We start from the raw sequence: 23,616 nt of genomic DNA, 5'->3' as shown, positions 1-23,616 counted from the left end.
CCTTGATGTGCATCGACAGTGATGACAAAACCATGTAGCTCACGCCGTCTGGCTCCAACTCAATATCCTGCCTCCATACATTTGTCTAGAAGGGCCTCCGATTACGTCGGCATGAGAAACTTGATGAGGAAAATACTGTAAGTACAGTCTGTGATCGCTCTGTCAACAGTGTTTTGTATTTGTATTTCCATACGTGCCGGTGATAAGATGGAGATTTGTTTGGCTTTTACATGTTAGTATATTTTGAATAGCTGAGGTATTCAAATAGGTTTTGCATAGATTGTGTTTTACATGTGGCTTTTTTGTGTGCTGTATAATGCTGGACTCAATTTTCACTCCCGGTTGTCAGACCTAAAGACTTTGTTAAAAAGCTCAGTTTTATTTCCTTTTGCATGTTTGAAAAAGCCTAAACTAAGCTGAACGCAAATAAAAAGCATTGCATGTTTGTTTAAGTGCTTTTCATTCATAAGAATAAATACAAACTCCCTCGTTAACCATTTATCAATTAGAATTAACCACTGCAAGTCCTGCACTATTGCAAGTCTTCCACATCTTGTTCTAATGTAGCTCTGTGAATTTAAGCAGAGTGAATGTTTATACATCCAGAAGGGTTTTTCTCTGTCGTTCCACATATGCGTTTTTAACTTACACAAACAAGTCAGCATCTTGCACGCACACGAACCCAAACACGCCGACTTTTACCGTGCGCGTGCGCCGTCGGTTATCGACCCGCACGACTTCTGTGTGACCCGCCGCTGAACCGCAGTGAAATGAAAATAATTTTTCACAGCACTCACCCCAGAAAAAGTTCTGCTGACACGGAGTCACCGAGCTGAAAAGACTGTTAGATGCCATAGCCACACGTAGATCTCCTCGGCTCTCTCCTCCTCTGGAGGTCGTGGTGACCCTTGAAGTCCTAAACTGGGAGCACAAATCATATCAAGGCATCAGAACGCAAGCGTACAGCCGCATGCTTCCCAGAGCGTTGAGGCACAGATATCAACGGCATATACGAGTGTGGTTAGAGCGTACTTACTGACTTGTTGGGTCTCTGTGACTGGGGTTGACCCACTCTGATTAACCATTTACGCCCCAGTGGCTCCCTCCTGTCGTCCTGGGGAAATCTTGTGCACCGCACTTGTGGTTCTGTGGTTGTTTGTGAGGGGAATGAGACATTCTCGCAATCCAAAAACGTGTAAGCTTTAAAACACACTTTTTTCCCCTCCTGATGGGCTGTTACTGGAGAGGCTGGGTCATGTGTTCGGTGACATCAGAGCAGCCGAGAGGGTTCAGCCCTCTTGTCAGTGGTCCTGCGTTTCCTACTCACATCCAGCGGGATGCAACCTCAGCTCCTGTCAGTCTGAAGGGAAGGGGCTGGGATTTTCGGCAGCTCCGTTTCTGTCCTTCTCAGCCTCTCCGTGTCCCGGTCTCATTCCTGTGCTTGTTAACTCTGCCGTTTCGGCTCCAGGTGTGTCTCCGCGTAAGTTGCATAATCGGCTCTTTGAGAAATGACAGTCGCTGTGTTGGCTCTTGGATCACGTCTGGCTCTCGATGAGCTTAACGAGCACATTAGGGGCTGTGATTCATCCGTCTGTTTTGCGCGCCTCACAGGTTTGGAGTTTGGCACGCGGTCAGAGCGCGCGCCTCAGGTGTTTGTGTAAGTGCGGAAAAACATGTGCTTCTGCAGCGCTCACTTGCTCTCTCTCTCTGTCCTGTTTTGGGGTCATGTTAGGTGCTGCGCTGAATTTTGTGTGTTTATGTGACTTTAAAATCAAAATTACACTTCCTATTTTTTAGACCAACACTTAAGTTAAAGGATGGGCTGGGCCACAGAGCAGAGTATCAGTTATGAGTGAACTCTTTTGATTTGGAGTAAGTAGGCACCTCAGAACAGCAACTTAGAACAGCCTAGCAACATTAGAACTGCAACTTAGAACAGCCTAGCAACATTAGAACTGCAACTTAGAACAGCCTAGCAACCACTCAGAACAGACATCCTGGCAACATTAGGTCAGCTTATCAACCATTCAGGACTGATTAGGGAACACTCAGAACAGCCTAGCAACTATCCAGGAACAGAACATCATAGTAGCCATTAAGAAAAGCCCAACGACCACTTAGAACACCCTAGCAACCACTTAGAACAACCTAGCAACCACTCAGAACAACCTAACAACTACTCAGAACAACCTAGCAACCACTTAGAACAGCATAGCAACCTCTCAAAACAGTGTAGAAACCACTCAGAACAGCCTAGCAACTTATTCAGAACATCATAGTAGCCACTCAGAAAAGCCCAACAACCACTTATAACACCCTATCAACCCCTCAAATCTGCCTAGCAACCACTTATTACACAGTAGCAATCACTCAGAACATCCTAGCAACCACTCAACTCAGCTTAGCAACCACTTAGAAATCCTTACAACCACTCAGAACATCCTAGCAACCATTTGGAACATCCTAGCAACAGCTTAGAACATCCTAGCAACCACTCAGAACAACCTAGCAACCACTCAGAACAACCTAGCAACCACTTAGAACATCCTAGCAACCACTCAGAACAACTTTGCAGCCACTCAGAACAATCTAGCAACCGCTCAGATCAGCCTAGCAACCACTTAGAATAACCTTGCAACCACTCAGATCAGCCTAGCAACCACTCAGATCAGCCTAGCAACCACTTAGAATAACCTTGCAACCACTCAGATCAGCCTAGCAACCACTCAGATCAGCCTAGCAACCACTTAGAACATCCTTGCAGCCACTTAGAACATCCTAGCAACTCTTCAGAACACCATAGTAGCCACTCAGATCAGCCTAACAACCACTTAGAGCACCCTAACAACCACTCAGAACAGCCTAGCAACCATCTATAAAAGCCTAGCATCATGGTGGCAAGTTTATGAAAATAATGAAAATCTCAGCTCAGAGAATGTGCTGTGGTCATGACAGGAAATGTTTCGCCCACAGCAGATCAGACGGTTCGCTCCCTAAACGTCTGAGAACAAGACTAATCAGACAAATGCTTTATTGCACTTAGTAACTTAACCCAGAAACACATAGCTGCATTATTTAAAGAGACAGTTCACCTAAAAATGCTTTGAAGAATGTTGGTAACCAAACAGTTGCCGGTAGCCATTGACTTCCGTAGTATGGGGAAAAAATACTATGGAAGTCAATGGCTACCGGCAACAGAGGAGTAACTGGGCAGAGTAATTGGGTGAATTTTCCCTTTAAGCTCAAAAGCCTTGCGTTGCTATAGTATTGCGTCATGCATATTTAAATTTTAATTGATTCATTGTCATTTTTTTGTACGATAATGGGGCTCATTATAGAATGCCATTTATTGTCCATTTCCTGACACCAAATTACCGCCCACATAAAGCTTGCTGATAAACCAAGGTTTATTTTAATGGGATGTTTGTGTATATTTCTTAATGATAATGACATTAACTCTTGCATGGAGGAACTTCCTGCTTTAAAACATAAATGCCGCTCACTGTCTTGTAGTCGTATTTTGCTTGCTTCAGTTTTGACCAGCTATGTGATTTGTGTAGTTCCTTTAGTGACTCAGATGCTGAAACAACACAGACATACAAATAAATGCTAGCAGGAGGGCAGTTAATTCTTAGCAAATGTTCTTCTGTTCTTCATGTTCAAGCCCAGAATTTAGTGAAATTAATAACCGATTTAATAGTAATATATTTTATTAATTGAAATTTTTGACAGTTTGTAATTAAATAAGGAAAAATGTTGCTTGTGATTTTAATGGATCCATTGCAGTTTGATTTGATTCTTTATTTTATTTTTTATTTTATTTTATTTTATTTTATTTTATTTTATTGTATTTTATTTTATTTTATTTTATTTTATTTTTTACTTTATTTTGTTTTAATATTTTGTTTTATATAAAAACCATACACTGTTTAATCTTAATAATATTTATTTATTTTTATTTAAGAAAGTACATGAGATGTTCAGTGAAAGAAAAAATGTCTCATTTGCAAAAGTTGTTTTAAAGACCAGAATTTTATTCACTTAATTTTATTTTGTTTTTTAAGGAAGGATGTTCAATGTGTAAAATATTTCATTTGCAAAAGTTGTTTTAAAGGCATCATTTTTATTTTATTTTATTTTTTTATTTTTTTAAGCAAGGACATTCAATTAGTTTTGATTTTTTGTTTGGATTATTTTTTTTAAATTTTTGAAGTTTATTTTATTTTATTTTAAGCAAGGACATTCAATTAGTAAAAATGCTTTATTTGCAAAATTTGTTTTAAAGGCAGGATTATTTTATTTTATTTTATAAAAGGCTGGTTATATTTTATTTTATTGTGCTGGCATGCACTGATTAATCATTCACAGTAAGAGCGAGATTGTGTGTTAGGAAAGTTTGTGATTTGTGTAGTTCCTTTAGTCACTCAGATGCTGAAACAACACAGACAGCATGTGCAAATAAATGCTTGCAGGGAGTGCGGTTCATTCTTAGTCAATTTATTGCCATTTCTCGTTTTCCACCTCAGAATTGAGTGATTTTTCACACTGGAAGGTCAAACGAGAAACTCCTGACTGCACATTCTGCTAATTATAGCCACTCATGAGACAGACTGTATTTTCATTCATGCCGCTGACTTTCTGCTGTCTCTGAACACGTCAGCGCCGCCGCGAATATCAGCTCTTTGTCGGCCGAGTGCTGGTGGTCTTCCTGCGAGCATGGCTTCACTGTGGTCCTTGTGTGTGTGTGTGTGTGTGTGTGTGTGTGTGCCCTTCTAAGGCCCGGCTTTAGCTTGGCCCGCTTCAGTCTGGACCACACAGGCATAAACAGGGCATTAGATGCTAGAACATTATTCCTGGCTGCCGGAGGAAGTGCGCACTAATGCTTGGAGATATTACACCCCTGCACCGTTTCACACGTTCAGAAATTAGAGCGGTTATGAGTTTACCGTTGAAAGCCATTCTCTATAGACGGCATTAAACGATGTTAGAGGTTATGTTCGCTAGTTTAAATTCTATCAGTGGCATCAATTAACCGGGAACAGACTGATGCTTCTTGATTTTGTTGTCACATGTGCATGCATTGTGAAATACAATGTGCCTTTTTTTTTTTTTTTTTTTTTTTTTTTTTGCAATAACCTTTTTTTCTGAAGTTTTGCATTTTTTTAATTGTCTGTCACAAGGAGTTGAATCACTAAAAAATATGCAATTTTTTTCCCGAGTCAAACAGGTTAAAACTGACTCTAGATATGAAACTTAAATAATATATACAATTTTTGTTTAATAATTTATATATTTTATGAATGCAAATGTTAGTTTTTTGACTGTTTGTAAACAGATATGGGAAAATGACTTAATTGGATCCAATGCAGATCCAATGATTGCATTCATTATGATATCATTTATTTTTATGATATTATTGGTTGTTATTTCCTTGCCCATTTTGTCTTGGTTACATCAACAGAAAAGTCTTTCAGTGAGAGAAAATAATTTTCTTTTCTTTTCTTTTCTTTTCTTTTCTTTTCTTTTCTTTTCTTTTCTTCTTTTTTCTTTTCTTTTCTTTTCTTTTCTTTTCTTTTCTTTTCTTTTCTTCTCTTTTCTTTTCTTTTCTTTTCTTTTCTCGAATATCTTTGATTTTTAATCTTCTTTTGCAAACCAAGCGGTTTGGTTTTTAGTGCACAGACATCTTTTAAATTCTCACAAAATATAATTCCATAATTGACAGTCTCTAGGATGTTTTTGTGAGTGTTGACGGCCAAATTGACCTGGTGATGTGAAACGCTGTGGATTCATGTTGGCAGAGGCCAGGACGAGTAGAACCACAGCTGTGATCTGAACTGCTGCTTACACGTTCATCACATCGCAGAACTCTGGGATACGACAAGATCACACTTGGCAGGTCTGACTGACCAACAGTGGTTTTTTTTTGTTGCGTGGTGGGATCGTGAGAATGGCAATTAAAGGAGAAGAACCTGTTATTTCTGACAATTATCACAAGTCTGCTTGCCTGGTGAACTGGCACTTTGAGAGCTGAGTGACGTTTGACGAGGCCGTGACTCACCACTGTCACACATGCATGCTGTCTAACATGACGTTGCATGTGGCAGAACATGTCACTCTGTCATTTCAGCCTTCATTTGACAACTAGTCATTTTTTCACTTTGTCTAAGAAGCTAAAATGGTTGAACAGCAACACTTGTTGATTGGAGAGCTAACTTTTAATTCACACATTTTGGACACACAGTCCACCACGAATAAGCGATAAATATCTTACATACATAAATAAAAAAAATAAATGAAATGTGTGTGTGTGTGTGTGTGTATATATATAATATATATATATATTATATATATATATATATAATATATATATATAGATATATATATATATATATATTTACCATTGTGAGACAGGACCATGGGTGGGCTTTATTTGTACAGTATTTTTTTTTTTTATGTTTAGTTTTAGGCTTTTGCTAAACTTTTAAGTGAAACAGTCTGTTTGTCTATAGACACATGTGGCTTATAGACAAAACAGCCTCAAAACTCTCTTAGGCTCTTAATTAATGTGTTTTTTTTTTTTGCCTCTATCATTTGTTTTCAGACAGGAAAACCCAAAAAATACTAACAAAAAATCATGTACATTTTAATAAATTGGAGTTTATATTATAGAGATTAAAAAAATCTAGAAAATGTGAAAAGTAAGCCAGCTAAATTGCATTTTAGATCTTTTATTTGTTTGTTGGTTTGTTGTTTGCTTTTTGTAGCTTCACAAGCTCAATTTATTGTAAATATATTCAAATAAGCCATAATCTAGATGGCTTCTTAAATCTGAAGTATTCATTTATTTATTGTTATTTATTTGTTTGTTTCACAATCTCAGTTTATTGTAATTTGTCAATCATGCATTTAGTTTATTTCTCAATGTTTTGAAAATCTTAAAATAGTCATCATTAATGTCACTCTTAAGTATAAAACCAGTTTTTAATTCATTGCGCTGATTTAGAAATGATCTTAAAGACAAATGCGTGTTTTACACAAATAAAAGGGTGTTTTTGATGTCTAATGAGCTTCCCAATGTTTCCTGCGCTCAGTTGTGGTAATGAGCTTAAAGAGGAGGAAAGGAAATGATGCAAATCACATCAGCCTCCAAAAATATTTAAGAAAGCATTACAGTCTTCGTGCTGTTTATATCTGAATTAGATCCCTGGCTTTGCTGGTGCCGTGTGTCTATTTTAGTGCTGATTTTAGTTTGATAAACAGTTTCTTCATAACTTCTGTAATGTCTAAAATGACCGAGCATTTCTGTGTTGTGCAATATCCTGATCTTGTGAATCATTGTTTTAATTACATGGATATAAACAAAGAAGATTTCTTGTGTAGTTGATTTTCTCACACAAAGAAAAAGTAATTCAGGTTTGCTTTTGCTTCTTCATCATTTTGGTTTCTTTATGAAGCAGTCTGTGTAGTCTAATATGGACCAGGAATCTGGTTTATTTTTCGGTTTAGTGTTATTTTGACACCTCTGCTGCTGTTTTAAGTGCAGTGGCTGGTGTGTTTTGTCTTTGTGAAGTGTGATGACATTACTGCAGTGTTTTCCCCGTGCGCTCCTGTAAGGTCAGCCACAAATAAAGACCGGTCATAATAGAAGAGTTACTCCTCTGAGAGAAATGTTTCATCTCAAGCGTTTTAGCAAATCAGACTGGACAGAGAGAAGCTCAGTGGATTAGACCGTTGTGTATGGCGTTCTGTTTCTATCTGCTAGTTAGACTGTACTTCAGTTTGACATTCAGTGACTGGAAGTTTGAGGTCAACACAAAGCGCCGTTTGTAACCTATTTTACCCCTGTATTGTGACTGTTCCCAAAAGAAACCGGATATTAAATGAGAAAAAATTTCAAAAACATTTTCTTTAAAAAGGGATTTTATTTTATTTTATTTTATTTTATTTTATTTTATTTTATTTTATTTTATTTTATTTTATTTATTTATTTATTTTATTTTATTTTATTTTATTTTATTTTATTTTATTTTATTTTATTTTATTTTATTTTATTTTATTTTATTTTATTTTATTTTATTTTATTTTATTTTCCTAAACTGATCATTCACATTAATAAAGTAAATGGGACATTCAATGAGAAAAAAATTCTAACTTTTTGTAGCTGTTGTTTTAAAGACAGAAATTGTATTATTTTATTTATATTTTCAGAAATAAATGGGATATTCTATAAAGTTTTTTTTTTTTTGCATTTTCATTTACAAAAGTTGGTTTAAAGGCAGGATTCTTTCTTTTTTTCTTATTTAATTAAATTGAATTTTCTTAATTTATTATTTTTTACATTATTTTCTTTTATTCTATTAAATAATTATTCATTCACAGTAAGAGGACGATTGTGAATTAAAAATGTAAATGGGATAATGATTAAAAAAATTACACTTTTTCAGTTGAACAGTTAGGGTTTTTAAAGGTAGTGTTTATTTTATTTTATTTTTATTTGTTTTTATTGAACTAACATGCTCGGATTAATTATTTACAGTAAGAGCAAGCTTGTATATTATGAAAGTATGGGATATTCAATTAAAAAAAAACTTTTGAAAAGTTATTTTATTTTATCACTAAAATGCACTGATGAGTCATACACAGAAAGAGCACAATTGTGTATTAATAAAGTATATGCAGTTAATTTTGGTTTCATGCTTTATTTAAAAAGTTTTTGCAGTTATTGCTGTAGGGATTGTAGATGTATATATTTATATTTTTAGTTTTGTAATGTAATTATGTTGTTATTTTTTTTTTTATTCTCTTGTAAGAAGAATTCATGCAAATCCCAGTTGTCTTCCAGTAAGATGATTATTTAGCGAGCCCATGTGCCGCTGCGCTCTGGAGTACAGTAGATCTGCTCTATTCACCGTGTGTCTGTAGCAGCGGTTTGAGCTAATACGATACAGAGGCTTGTGTTAACATGTGGTAGCATTCAGAGGGACCACACTTCAGTGTAATTCAGCGCTCCCTTCCTCTTACAGCGGGGTCTGGGAGTACTTCAAGGTTTCTGGCAGGTCTCTCATCATTTTCAGAGACCGTGTTTCTGGCAGCTCTTCCTCATGTGTGTGATGCCAAAAACATTCATTTCTAAATGAGAGTGGATAGTGGCCTTTGCAAATAGTGGCGAAGTCACTGTGGGCTTTTTAGGGGTTTTGTCTTGTACGTTAAAGATACATTTTTATATTTCCACTTTAGTCTTGTAACTAAACTGTAAGTAATAAAATAATAATACAGTAAAATGCCCGTTTCCCCCCTTTTCCCTGTACATTAATGTTTTTTGAAGAAGTCTCTTATGCTTATCAAGGCATTTATTTGATCAAAAATACAGAAAAAAAACAGTTATACTATGAAATACTATTTCAATTTAAAATAATGGTTTTCTATTTTACTATACTTTCAAATATAATTTATTTCTGTGATGCAAAGCTGTATTTTTCATCAGCCATTACTACAGTCTTCAGTAGGGATGTAATGATATCAAAATCTCACGGTACAATAATATTGCGATATGAAGTTCACGATACCATATTTATTGCAATATTAAAAAAAAAACACAAATGAAGAATTGGAAAAAATTATATATATTTTTGTACATTTTAAAGTTAAATTATTCTATCTAATGGACTTTGAGGGGTCAAAATTAAGAGCCCCAACTCGTCAGAAAAAAAAATCTGAGAATTGACTTGTTCCTGAAGTTTAAAGGGGGCTCAACCCTCTTTTTTTTTTTTTGTGTTATGCTTCATTAGTATTGTTGTAAAGTTGTTGAAAATATTTTTTAGGTATATTATTTTTGCTTTACACTACACTAGGAAAATACAATACTTCTTTCCTAATTTCTAAAATTGAAAGAGGTATTTTGAATTTGGACTGCATTTAAACTGCTAGCTGTCAGCTTTCATTTTGACGGAAATGGCAGTAGAGCTTTTATTTTGAAGGAAAACTCCAGCGTCAGTGAAAACATGCTTACAAAAACACGTATCAATACAAATCTGGTGGACAAAACTTCCACATCAGTGTAGCTGCAGTATTTCTCTCAGATGTAACAGGCAAACTGCCCGGTGTGACTTTGGTCAAAATCTGGGCAGGCAGGGTGTGTAAATTCATGACTTTCCTCACTAGTCATATTTGCCTATTGTGAGTGGTTAACAGAATTCAAATCAGCGGTGCAACTGGTCATCGCTCGGGCCAAAATTCAATAGGAATTGTATTCAAACCAGCATTCAAATGAGCTGAAACACAGACTGAACACTGACGAGATAAATGATCTTCACAACTGAACTGATGGAGTTTAAACTAAATGCACAATGAAAGCCATTGTCACGTCTTTGCCGTTTCCAAACATACTTACGAAAAATATTGATGTTGCGATTAAAGGTCTCAGTAACCAGAATAAACATGGCTACACAGTTACTTAAACATGTATCAAATGTCCAAAGACAAAAAGACGACTGTATTTGATTTGGAATAATGGCTGTTTTTTTAATGGACGTGGGAGCTGCTGGCAGACGCTAATGGCTTTTCGTCTCTTTACTGATTTCCAGCAGTGTGAAACAAATCAGATGAAAGCCGTCGCAGTCATGCATGTGTTTTCCAGGATCATTCATGTTCCGGAAGGGACGGACGCTGGAGAACGCATCTGATTGAAAAGAGATCGTTTATAGTATGAATGTTGAAACGTGTGAAGCACTAAACACACGGTGCATGCGATGGACTGTTTCTGCTGCGTATCTGATGCCTTGATGTTTTTTACATCATTGTTATGTCTGGACTGATCTCTTGTTTGAGTTCAGTAACTTAACGCTGTTTCATGTCTCGATATCACCTCTGTGTGTCCAGTGAGGTGTTCCTGTTTTCCTGCGCGTTAGATCTCTAATCACTGTTTTTATGAGCATATTGAGTCCTGCCTGGCTGCCGTACAAGAACATGGCCCTCTAGCCTACCCAGAAAGACAGTTCATGTCCAATAACATCCAGATTTATCAGATGCGCGCTTGTGTCTCAGTGGGGTGTGAGCAGTAATATCTCATGTCGAGCATTGAGTTCTGTTGATGTAATGAAGACGTTTGCACAATATTCTGATGAACTGCCAATATGAACTAGATTTGTGAAGAAAGTGCGACTGGAATTTGACCTTGCAAAAGTTACTGCTGTGATTCTAGAGCATTCTGGTGTTTTTTGGGGGGCGTTGCAATGCAGTTGTTAGGGTTTTCTAGTTATTTCTGTATTATTTTTATTTCCAATGAAAAAAGCAGGATTCGCACTGAAAGGGGTGCATGATTGTGATTTCACTTGTATAACTTTTTTTATTGTATTAGTTTAGTTAAAGGATTTTAGTTTACAGTTAGTTTTTTTACATTGTTGGAATATTTTTACTTTTTTTGTGTTTTATTTTGTTGTTTTGATGTTTGAAAATATATGATATGTTAAGATTTTGGATGTTCTGTGAGTTCAGTGATATTGGATATTTTGTCTTTTAATTAGTTTAATGCCTACAAATATGGCTGGTAGAGACTACAACAAGCTACTTTCCAGGTTGGTGACATCACAAACCCTGAAATTTACATAAACCCCGCCCCCAGGAACATGAAACAAAGGGGGCGGGGCCATGTTGCACTGCTTTAGAGAAGAGGGGTGCAAGAGAAAATCTGTTCATATATGATTCACGATTCTGTTTTTCTAACAATAATGGATTCACAAGTTTCAAAATCAATGTTCTAAAGCAGCGGTTCTTAATCCTGTTCCTCACGTCGTCCTGCTCTGTTATGCTTTTCTTTGTGTCTCATTCTGTGCATCTGTTTCTTTAGTGATTTGTGTTATCAGTTTTAATCTTTGTGTATTGTGTTACAGATGTTTTTTATGTATATACGAAAATTGTTATGTTTGTATAGGCACGCAGTTGTCATGCTGTATTAAAGCATTAATCAGGATAATGTACATTAGAAGTTAACATAAGCAGTAGCATTTACAAGTAACAGCGTATCTAATAGTATGAGACAACAACAAACAAAAACATACCATTAAGAGCCGTGCTTGCACAGGTTCTGCGCAATCCTTTTTAATATTCTCTGGGTCTCGATCGGGCTCAAATTAATAATCAATGTTGACGATGCCATTGTTCAACATAGTTTACATAGTTTTTTTTTTTTTTTTTTAAATAAAGCATAAACACATGTTAGACTGCACCCCATAAACACAATCAAGCCTAGAAAAAAAGCAGTTAACCACCCCTTTAATCAATGTTTTTTTTTTTATTGTACAAAAAGCACAAATCATCAGGATCATCAAAATTATTTTTATTGTAATTATCATTATTACTTTAATTTTTTTTAATAAATTATATAAATATACTTTTTATATATTGTGTGTGTGTGTGTGCGTTAATATTTAATTTATTAATTAAATATTTAGTAATATATTACAAAAATATATTGAATATTAATTTTCAGTGTTATTTGAATTTAGATGTAATGTTTTCTGTAAACTGATTTAAAAAATATATATTTTTTTTATACCTGTATAAGGACAGTTTTTATAATTACAGTATTTTTATATTGTGTATTTATGTTTGTGTATTAGTATTGACTTTTATGTCAAATAACGTGCGATTAACCAATCAGAGCATCATCTCCCATCCCCTTCAAAAGCCAGTTGCGCTCGCACCTTGGCGGGTTCGCTATTTACATGGCGGAGTGTAATTTTTCTTTTTTTAAAATGTTTGTGTGCTGCTCCGCGTCCCTGTGTTTGTACACCCGCCTATAGGTGCATATTACTAACACGCTCTTTAAATAACAAAGAAAAAACATTGCACCAGACTTTAGACCAGGTTTGAGTTGGTCTATGGCGCAGTCTATTTTCAGTTCCTCAAAATAGCAATGCAGCAACAATGTGCCTGAACACACACCTTTTTTAGACCAGCACACCCATGGGTGCACAAATGGGTGCAAATGCATTTGCTATTTAAACAGCGCGGCGCAGGACGAGAAAATGAGAACTGCATCAGGCTGAAACTAGCAAAAACACACTGTGTGTATGATAGGGCCCATTATTTAAAGCTTTGTCTTTAAACATTAAACATCTAAATGTTATACTTTTTTTGCAAATATTATTACTGAATCAAATCAAAAACCTGTGAATCATTAATCAAATCGGTTCGCTGTCTACCCAAAGATTTCACACCTAATAAATATATATTTAATTTTTTTTTTTTATAATGCACATCTATAAGACAAAGAAAATTTATTAATATATTAAATAAGATCAGTTTTGACTTAGTTGTCTTTAAAAAGACAAAAACAAGAACGAAAACAAGCAGGCCTCAGGTAAGTAGCTAATGAACGGTTGCTTGCATTGTAAATTAGAGAATGTGCTGTTGTTTTTAAGTCTTTTCTACCAGGAAACAAGCTTCTAAAAAAAGAAAAAAAAAATCATTGGACATCAGAGAGATTAATTTCATTTAATTTCAAGCTTTATAATCAGTTGCAGCTCCAGAGAGGCAAAAACCACAAAGCCTGATGGTAGAAGCGTGCTTCAGGAGATAATCCGACAGTTCTGTGACTGTTGTGGGGGTAACGGGGGGAGATTTAGAGAAAAGATCAGAGGAAACCACAAGCCCACAGAACTGGCCAGAGAAGCGTGCCGGCTTTCAGCAGCAAGACGGAATCTTTATTTCCTAAAGCTCTGCTTCTGCCTTATTACTGCAATTAGCCAATGTCTTTAGGGGCTTGAGGACTCGATTGCTTCTTTTCATCAGCGCTGGACTTGAGCGGCGCATCTCGGCGGCCCAGCTTGTCGTCATATGTGCTGAAACACGTGTTGCATGACCGTAACAGAAGCATGGCTCACCAGGAATCATTTTATATGAATCACTAATTATTTAGGCAATGGGCATTGAAAATCCACAGTGGATTCATGCCAGACAGTGTTCAGTGGACTGGATTGACCAAATAATGAAGATAAGCTGCTGGATTTATTGGGAAGCTCCAACAGATGAAACCTTGTAAATATCCAACAACCTCAGGTTTAATCAGAGTAGTTGATGAATCTGGGTTGTGTGTTCTGAGTAAAGACATGCAACCAGTCCTTAAATTAATTTTATAAAATGTAAAAAACCAGCACTGAAATCTGATTGAATGAGCCACTTCAAAGCAGTTGAACAATACCAAATCAGTTGATTTCTATATGCTCTGCATTAACATATATGAACTGCTAAAGAACTATATAACTCTAAGATTTGTTTATTTTTATGTTTTTTGCTAAAATAGTCCTTTACATGCTGATCTTTGAGCAGGATGCTGAAGTCCAGATAACAGAGAGATTAAAGAATTGTTTTAATAGTTTAGGTCCAAAAAACTTATGAAAAAATAAGTATAAAAACCTATGTATTGAACTTGTATTGAACCTGACCCTATGTATTAAACTTTCACTTCCACAAATTAGTCCAGATAACCGTTCTTTGACTCGTTAGATTGATTCCACTTATAGTTCATAAGGGTCTCCATTCCTCATGATTGGAAGCTTCCCTGGCTGTTTAACTATATTATGATTGTGAGACGACTCGTGAACTTACCTTTGACAAACATTTCACTTTCTGCCCCCACACGGTCCTTAAAAGTGCTGAAGCATGCATGTGCTATTTACGTCCGCCTTATTCTCCGTGCATTTTACTATCTGCGGTTTTTAGAAATTGGAAACAACCAAACATTGTTGCTATGGCCTAGAAAATAAATTTCAACCAGCTGTGCCCTAGTATTTTTAGATATGCTTTTAGGCACCGAGGGACTTTTTGTGGGGTTTTGTGAAGATGTCAGGCTCTGCATTTTCACGCAGTACCCTGAAGTTCCTGTTCGACATAATTACAGCTTTCTATTTGGAGCTAATCTTGAGGAGTCTGTATGGGCAAATAATGAAAATATATAGCAGATGCATCATGCAAAATAATGAAATTCTCAAACAGAGCATGAATGACATGAATTAAATGAATAGTTCACCCAAAAATGAAAAGTAGCTGAAAGATTACTCACCCTTAAAGCAACACTATTTAAATTTTTTTAATAAACATAACTGCACGCATCCTGCGGAACATTCTAACCGGAGCTACTTCTCCAAGTTTATGTCTATGGCGATTCACGCAGGTATGTGTTACTCGGCAGCGGTGACGACCTTAACAAGCTACAATAGTCAAAAAATAATCACTTTATATAAATGTACCATAGTGATTTGGGATAAGACAAAAAGGCATTTTGGTAGATCAATTTATGATGTACTCGCTCATTATATACATTTTGCAAATTTTGAACACAGAAAAAAAGAGTTGCTTTAAGCCATCCAAGATGTAGATAAGTTTGTTTCTTAAAAACGAATTTGAAAAAATGTAGCATTGCATCACTTGCTCACCAATGGATGCTCTGCAGTGAATGGGTGCCGTCAGAATGAGAGTCCAAACTGGTGATTAAATACATCACAATGATCCACAAGTAATCCACACCACTTCGATCCGTCAGTTAATATCTTGTGAAGCAAAAAGCTGTGTGTTTGTAAGAAACAAATCCATCATTTACACATTTTATTTATAAACCTTCGCACCGTTAATATATTTTTTATTTTTTACAGTGTAATGCTTTAGAAATTATTCTATAATATGCTTTTAACTGGTTAACAGTAAGTTTCCATACTATATTCAGTGAATAGATGTTATTTCATTTAATGTAATTTTACAGTAAAAGAGTGTTAAAAATACGGTTTTTGGAAGTGAAAAAGAAAAAGTCATTGTATAATTTACAGTGTCAAACTGCATGAGACTTCATATTTGATGTTTTTTTTTTAAATAACATGTTTCTTATTAGTGTTTTCTTATCAGTTGTGTACATTAGGGTTTAATCTTACATCTAATGTTGTTAAATGAATGTTTATTGCATTATTTCAGTATCGTGTGTCACAATGATGGCACCTTCTATATATAAGTGTTGACTTCCTCAGCTCATAGAAAAGCTGTTTGTGATGAGCTTTGGTTCATCATGTGACTTTCTCATCACCACCAGTTTTTGGTGGTTATCAGTGCATACAATAGTTCTAAACAGATATTAGTACTTCAATATGTTGGTTTATTAACATTACATCAGTTGCTACCATAAATGCTAAAATGTTGTTACCATATTTTTTACAGTGCACTTCTGGCCAAATTACAGTCTATAATCCATAATAATGCTTACTCCAGTGGGAAAAGTCCATCACCCGTTGTCTCTCACATCAAAATCCACCCACAGATTTGTTTAGAGCTGTTTTGGACTATTTTCCCTTGTAAACAGTGTTTGATCTGTGTAGATTTCTCTCCTGATTCTCCAGGAGAAAGCATTATTATTGATAGAGGACTTGTAACAGTTGAAAGCATTTTAATGATGGATTATATTTCTTGCAAACACACAGCTTTTCACTTCACAACGCATTAATTGATGGACTGGTGTGTATTACTTGTGGATTATTGTGATGATTTTATCAGCTGTTTGGACTCTCATTCTGACGGCACCCATTCACTGCAGAGGCTCCATTGGTGAGCAAGTAATGAAAAGCTAAATTTTTTCAAATCTGTTCTTAAGAATCAAACTTATCTACATCTTTGATGGCCTGAGGGTGAGTACATTTTCAGTTTTATGTGAACTAGTCATTTATAGAACCTCTTCTGCTTCATCTCTGCCTCATAAACTGGGAAATAATTGTGCGTCCCGTCCAGATGAGACGCCTGTCCGTGTCAATTTGGAGTTGACTGTGAGTGCTGTGTAATGTGCGGGACATGCAATATGTTTGAGTCGTTGGCTCTGGGGAACAGAAGCCGCTTTGGTGGGACTGTGATTGGAGTGAATCATGTTGGCTAACTCAGTGTGGGCATCACACATATGGAAACACTCTGAGGACTCAGAAACTCAAGACCGGCAGTCTTAGACAGAAGCTTTTATAAACAAGACTAAGCCGGTATTAGAGATGGAATCGCCTTTCTGCTGTTGTCATGTTGCGCAGACAGAGGGATATAATTAACGAAGGACTGAAAATGATTGTTGTACATGTTGACTACATATTCATTAATTCAACATGTATAAAAAATGGTATTATTTAAAAGTAATTGTCATAGATTTACCAGAATAAAATTGCTTTGACATGTCAAGTGTTTCTCATAGAAAGCATTGATACTAAATGATGAGCAAAGACAGACTTTAAGAGAAAAGCATGATGATCTGAACTTTTTTTTTTAGCTCTTACTTTGTCAACAATTGACTCATTTGTGTCAGTTTTTATTTCTGCTAAGGAAAAAAACATCCGTTTTTTATTTTAGAAGCTTGTTTCCTGGTGCATTCTCTTATTTAAAATACATCATTTTTTTTTTTTAATCTTCCTTTGGTTTACTTATTTCAAAATTAAATCAAAATGGACCCTACTGACTGTGTTATTATATATTCCTTTTCTTCATGAGTCAAGAAAATAAAAAAAAAGTTATTAAATAAAAAAGCTAAAGAGAAAAAATAAAAATGTAAAGATAAAAATGTAAAATTTAAATGTAATACATATATATAAACTGCATTTAAATTGTAACATTTTTAATGATACTTAATATAAACTATAAACTGTCGTCGTTTAGTTGCTGTCATGTCACTATAAACCCATATGACTTTCTTGCATGAAGCACAAAAGGAGTTTTAGTTTGAATAATGTCATGGTTGCTCTTTGTAATTGTAGTGAATGGCATCTTCCAGCCTCAAAAAGACACAAAAGCATGATAAAAGCATAATAAAACATTGATAAAAATAGTCTATACAACCTTTGTTCTAAATCGAAGTGATATGATAGCTTTGAGTGAGGAACAGATTGAAATTAAACTCGTAGTCTTGATTAATCTGCCCCCTTCCAGATCATTGAATTAATGTTGAATCAGTGAACGAATTGTTTTGTGAACTTGGTTTATTGATTTATTTGAAATGGTCAGTGATTTGTTCTCAAATCTGGAATATAGCACACAGATATTGAAGGTTTTGAATGCACAGACTGTGGTTGTGTTGGGACTATCGCGTGCTGTGTTTCCGTATCTGACCCCATGTTTGTTAGTGAAAATCCAGTACTCAAATGAAATGACATGTGAGCTAATGGTCTGTGAGCGGACACAGCAGCAGGTGCTTTGGGTATCTGTGGCTTAGGATGTGGCTTTCGCCGGAGGGATTGTTCTAAACAAGAGAGACAGGTGGCCTGTGGCACAGGAAGCTGGCATTGTGTTGTCACTGTTTGACTTTGGACAGTTCCTCTCATCAATAACCCCGTGAGTCACTTTGCTCTTTAGACTTTGGAGCTTGATGTCCTGTGTGCATTGTTGTGAATCTTTTCCCAGGTCATTGTCACAGTGTACAGTATGTTCTTATATTCATATTAGACTGTGGAACACTATTATGTGATTAATCTCGCTGCTTTGATGGAATACCTTACGTTCGTGAAGCTTTGTTTCCAATTAATGGAAAATAAATTGATAAGCCCTTGTGAGGCCGTACGTTACAATGATTTTACTATGGTTTTGTTAGTCTCGCTGTGAAGCACAATGCTTCTTAATTGTGGTTAAAATGACTGTCATGTGCTTCTTCAAATGCTTAGTGCTTTTATGGCAACATGAATGTGATAAAATAAACCAATGGTTAATAAATTTGACCAGATCGTGAGAAGAAAAATTACATCATTACATTTTTATGAATATAAAAATATAAAAAATATGAATATAAAAATGTAATAATAAAAAAAAAAAAAACAGAAATACAGTATGTTTTGGTTTTTAAAGAAGCGCATTCTCATTACTGGAACAACAACAGCAATAATAATAATAATAATAATAATAATAATAATATAAAATTGCATTTTGCAGTTTTTAATACAATTACAGTAATGAGTAAGTTCCTTTTATTACTAATATCAGCATTATAAAAATATAATTTGACCATAATATTCATAATATTATTTTTTTTCATTGCTAATATTTATTTGCATTACATTATTATTTATTTATACCATTGATTTTCTTTACACTTTTTATCTATTCATTTTCTTGAATAATTAAACATAAAAAGACCTATATATAGGGGCACTTTAAAAGCATGTATATATGAAAAATTGCAAAATGCAATTTTGTGAGTATTTGTGAACTTTCTTTATAGATTGGAATTTTTTCCATTTTTATCTGTTCAGTTTGCTGAAAACTTCTTATGCAAAAGGTTGCAAAATGCTAAAACTGAGAATTTGTGAATTTCCACAAACAAACAAATAAATAAATAATAATAAAAAATAAAACAATGCTACATCTCTTTTTCTATGAAATAAAGATTATAAGAGATTGTTTTGTTAAAAAAAAAAAGTTTTCTACTTCAACATTTTGTGGTTTGTTCAATGAGTTGCTTGCCATTTCTCTGTAATTATTGGTGAATTTTACTAGCAAGTGAAAATTGGTTCAAAGTAAATCCAGTTTTCAATTTGTGTGTATAGGTTAGCACACACACATGATGTTGAAACTGATCACTTTCTTGTAAAATTCAATTGACGTGAGGTTAAATGGGTAAACTGGTGTTAAATGACAATTTTTTAGGGCTGGAAATGAATTGCTATTGGCATTTACGGAGTTAATTTCTCCTCATTTGATTTATTCTCTTGAGAAGATGCTAGATTGCACATGGGCAGCTGTGTCAAACAGATGTTTGCAGTATGTTTGACTTTGTCGGGGTGTGGTTGTTACCGTGTTTTTTGATTCACTTGTTAAAGCTCTAATGAACGTGGTGAACGCAGACGCGCTCTCCGTGTCGCTGTAGCTGGGGACATTTTCGTGTGAAATTGTTTTATATGGCCACTTTGTGCATTTACAAGATCCATTCATTTACCTAAGCACATTCTTGAGATTTACAAGTTCAATTTTAAGCAACCCAAGCTTCATAACAGGAAAATATAGTTAAACAAGCGGCGAATTCCCCACGAGGTGGGCGGTTTGAAACGAGCCCTCAAAAACAGAAGCAGTGGTGGATTTTTTATTAAGTGTTGTTTTTCTGTATTTCAAAATTACCAATACTAACCATATCCTGTTATTGAAGCGCTGATATCTTCATTGCATTGTGACTGATATGAGTAATGCACAGATTTCCTGGTTTGGTCGTTCTTGAAGCATGACTGGACTGGACAGGACTGTGTCACCCTATTAGTAGGATTGTATTTTTGACATTGCGGTTGAGTGGGCATGGCCCGAACCCTAATTTTACCATTTGCTGCGGTCTGTTCTTGGTGCAATTTTGCTTAAATAACGGTTTGGATTCGATGTGTTTTTTCTTTTTTTAATAGCCCAGCACCCTGCAGGCACGTCGTGCAGTTCCTGGCCCTTTTCCGCACACAAAATGCACATCAACATCTGAGACAGCGTATGCCCAGATGCTCTAATGTAAATGTTGATTCACAACCAGCAGTCTGACCATCCGGAAAGAGCCAAGACGTCGTGCGTGCCAAGAGCAAAATAGATCTCATCTGAAGACATTGAGTTTGCTTCACGACTCTGTCCAGGGCCTTGGTTTGATTCACAGAGCAGCCGTCAGTAACGCATGTCAAACGTCTCAAACCATCAGTGTGTCGGCTGTCAGAACGACAAAGTGTGTGTCTGGCCGGGATGAGGGTGTATATGCCACACAACTGCAGAAATAGAAAAGGGCGTTTGTAAAGGTTGTGAAACGTCTCAAAGGTCGTTTATGTAAATTCTTTGTTTTTATAATTTTGTTTATTTTTATAGTTTTGGAGGTGTCATGAAAACTCAGATAGGAATAGTATAGGAATATAATATGTATGGGAATAATAATAAAAACTGTTATATTTTAATTTATTGACTAGATTTTAGCTCTTCTCACTATGAACATTATTCTCACCATGGGTATAAAAACAACACATTTTTATTGTTTTAAGCATGGTTAGGAATTTATTCCGTAAAAGTGTTTCCATTATGCGCAGGTGGACCGCAAACATATAGCCAATGTCAATAGCAGAAAAACAATTAATTTAAGAACAAAACAAAAAACTAAAATCTCAGATGTTATGTAATGTGATACACAACAATACTGACTTAACCAATGGCGTGAATTTATTTCTGTTTGGCTGACCAGTGGCAGTGTTTGCGAAACCAGTTCAAAATGGTCATTAACGCCCCATTTACACTGCATGGTTCAAGTGACCCAATTCCGATTTTTTCCTCTCATGTGGCACAGATCGGATATGACCGGTGAACGTGTAAGCATGTGTAAGAAACCGCATGGATTCCGATTTTCTCAGATCGGATTCAGGCCTCATTCATATGTGGTAATAAATCGGATATGAATCGGATACGTGCATTTGCGTTGTGCCATGTAAGCAGACAAACAGGGGATATTCCCCAGGAAATGCGAGTCGTACGTCATTAAAAAAGTGACGTCAACTCAGGTGGACACCACCAACTGAGATCACATGACTTATTATAGGCGCGATGGAGGATGAAGGATACACACAGTGGAGCAATGCGGAGGTTTCATGTCTTTTAGTCCTCCCTCTTTTTTCTCCACCGTACGAGACCAATGTTTTGCTGATTTTTGTGGGGGGGGGGGGACAGGTGACTTTTCAAAATAGTGTGGAAAGTAAAACACTGTATAATATTATTTGCATCTGCATCCATTGTATTTCATGCTGTTTTACTTCCTTTTCCATGTCAGTACGTCTACGTTTGGTAGTTTCAGCAGTGTATAGTGTAAATGCAAAAATCGGATATGGGTCACTTTTAAAAGATGGTGTAAGCGGGTCGTTCAAAAAAATCGGATATAGTCAGAAAATCGGATTTGGACATCAAGACCTGCAGTGTAAATGCAGCCTAAGTTTGCTTTTCTAGTGTCTCTAGTGGCACAGAAATTAGATACTTCACCTTTAATTTCTAAATGATTTGCATTCAGTTTCAGACCAAAGTAACTCTTATGATTCATGCATTTACTGTTATATAAAATTCCTCCTATTTAGAGCAGTGAACTTTCCTCAGCTGATTAGTTGCTAGTTAAACTCTGTTGTGGGTCAAACATCAGCAGACGTGATGATCTCTTCTGTCCGTCTGTCTCTCTGCTCTGGAGCTTTATTGGTCTGATCTAGACACTCCTGTCATTGAGTTAGTGTGAGTGATGTGTCAGTGTCTCCGCTCACTATTTACAGTAGTTTACCCAGCAGTGCATCTGAATTCTATTGCAAATATTGGTTTACAGTACTGTGTTGACCTCACTGCAGTAGAATGTAAGCAAACACAGCAGATTTCCAATGCTAGATATGATCCTGTTTGTTTAATTGGCATTGCACACAACAGAGGTTAGATTTTTGACATGTCAGAAAACAAACACATCATGTTTAGGAGCCAAAAATACTTCCAGCCAACGGAAACTCGTGATCATATGTCAAGTGCGCTATCTGTAAAATAAACGTGTTAAACTTTGAAAATTAAGAGGAAACAAACAAAAGTAAAGGATTGTGTACTTACAGTAAATTGTTTTATGTGGGAATGAACTACTCATCCCATGATGCACTGCAAGTGATGTAATCAAATCAAGCTTGCATTTATGTATTTGGCATACTCTTTTATCCAAAGTGACTTGTATACGTTTCATCGGTTTATGCATCCACTGAAATTGAACTCATGAGCTTGACGTTGCTGTTGCCATAACGTACCGTGGTTCTTATCCAGAAACTAAATATAATTTAAAGAAGGTTGACACATTGATCGCTCTCCCTTTCAACTTAATTATGATTGACTGAATTTTTCATTCATTCATTCATTCATTCATTCATTCATTCATTCATTTTTGAGTATATTTATTTATCTTTTCATTGATTCATTTTTTTTCCTATTTATTTATTTATAAATTTTATTTTTAGTATATTTAGTCATTTATTTGCTTATTCTTTTTGTTCTTGTGTTTATTAATAATATAATAATCATAGAATCATTCATATATTTATTAATATCCATTTCATATATTTATTCATTTAATTTGTTCATTTTCTTTTTATTCATTTATTTATCTGTTTGTTTATTCATTCATTCATTCATTCAATTTTTTGTATTTTTTATAATTTATTTGCGTATTTTTCTTTTTATTCATTTATTTATTCATTCATTATTTGTTCTTTTTATTATTTGTTCCTTTCTTCCTTCATTCATTCTGTTCTTTTCATTCATTCATTCATTCATTCATTCATTCATTCATTTTTTAGTATATTTATTAATTTATTTGCTTATTTTTCTTTTTATTCATGTATTATTTATTTATTTATCCATTCATTCATTTAAATTTTTTTTAGTAAATATATAAATTTATTTGCTTATTTTTGTTTTTACTTATGCATTCATTCATATATTTATTGATATTTATATTTATTTAATCATATATTAATTAAATTTGTTAATTTTCTTTTTATTCATTTATATATTTATCTGTTTAATTCATTCATTTTTTTGTATTTTTGATTTATTTTTACTTATTTTTCTTTTAATTCATTTGTTTATATTAACTTATTTGCTTAT

At 35.0% G+C, this 23,616-nt stretch overlaps 2 protein-coding genes across 5 annotated transcripts in view; one reads left to right on the top strand and one right to left on the bottom strand.

Moving 5' to 3' along the window:
* The window catches only part of LOC109106865 (runt-related transcription factor 2-like), a 65,628-nt gene extending 63,946 nt beyond the window's left edge, over window positions 1-1,682 (bottom strand). Inside the window, exons 1-2 of one of the 3 annotated variants that reach the window (XM_042743173.1) lie at window positions 1,037-1,682; window positions 798-921 (exon numbers count right to left, since the gene is read on the bottom strand). In XM_042743173.1, coding sequence (XP_042599107.1) covers window positions 798-855 — 58 coding nt within the window. In that variant the 5' untranslated portion in view covers window positions 856-921; window positions 1,037-1,682. The remainder of the gene's footprint in view (window positions 1-797; window positions 922-1,036) is intronic. The other 2 variants (XM_042743172.1, XM_042743171.1) reach the window with 2 other exon arrangements.
* The window catches only part of supt3h (SPT3 homolog, SAGA and STAGA complex component), a 110,448-nt gene that overhangs the window by 22,410 nt on the left and 64,422 nt on the right, over window positions 1-23,616 (top strand). The gene's annotated exons all lie outside the window — the stretch shown is intronic.

This window comes from Cyprinus carpio, chromosome B17 (assembly GCF_018340385.1).
Source record: "Cyprinus carpio isolate SPL01 chromosome B17, ASM1834038v1, whole genome shotgun sequence".
Taxonomy (NCBI): Eukaryota; Metazoa; Chordata; class Actinopteri; order Cypriniformes; family Cyprinidae; genus Cyprinus; species Cyprinus carpio.
This window is presented reverse-complemented; position numbering and strand designations above follow the sequence as displayed.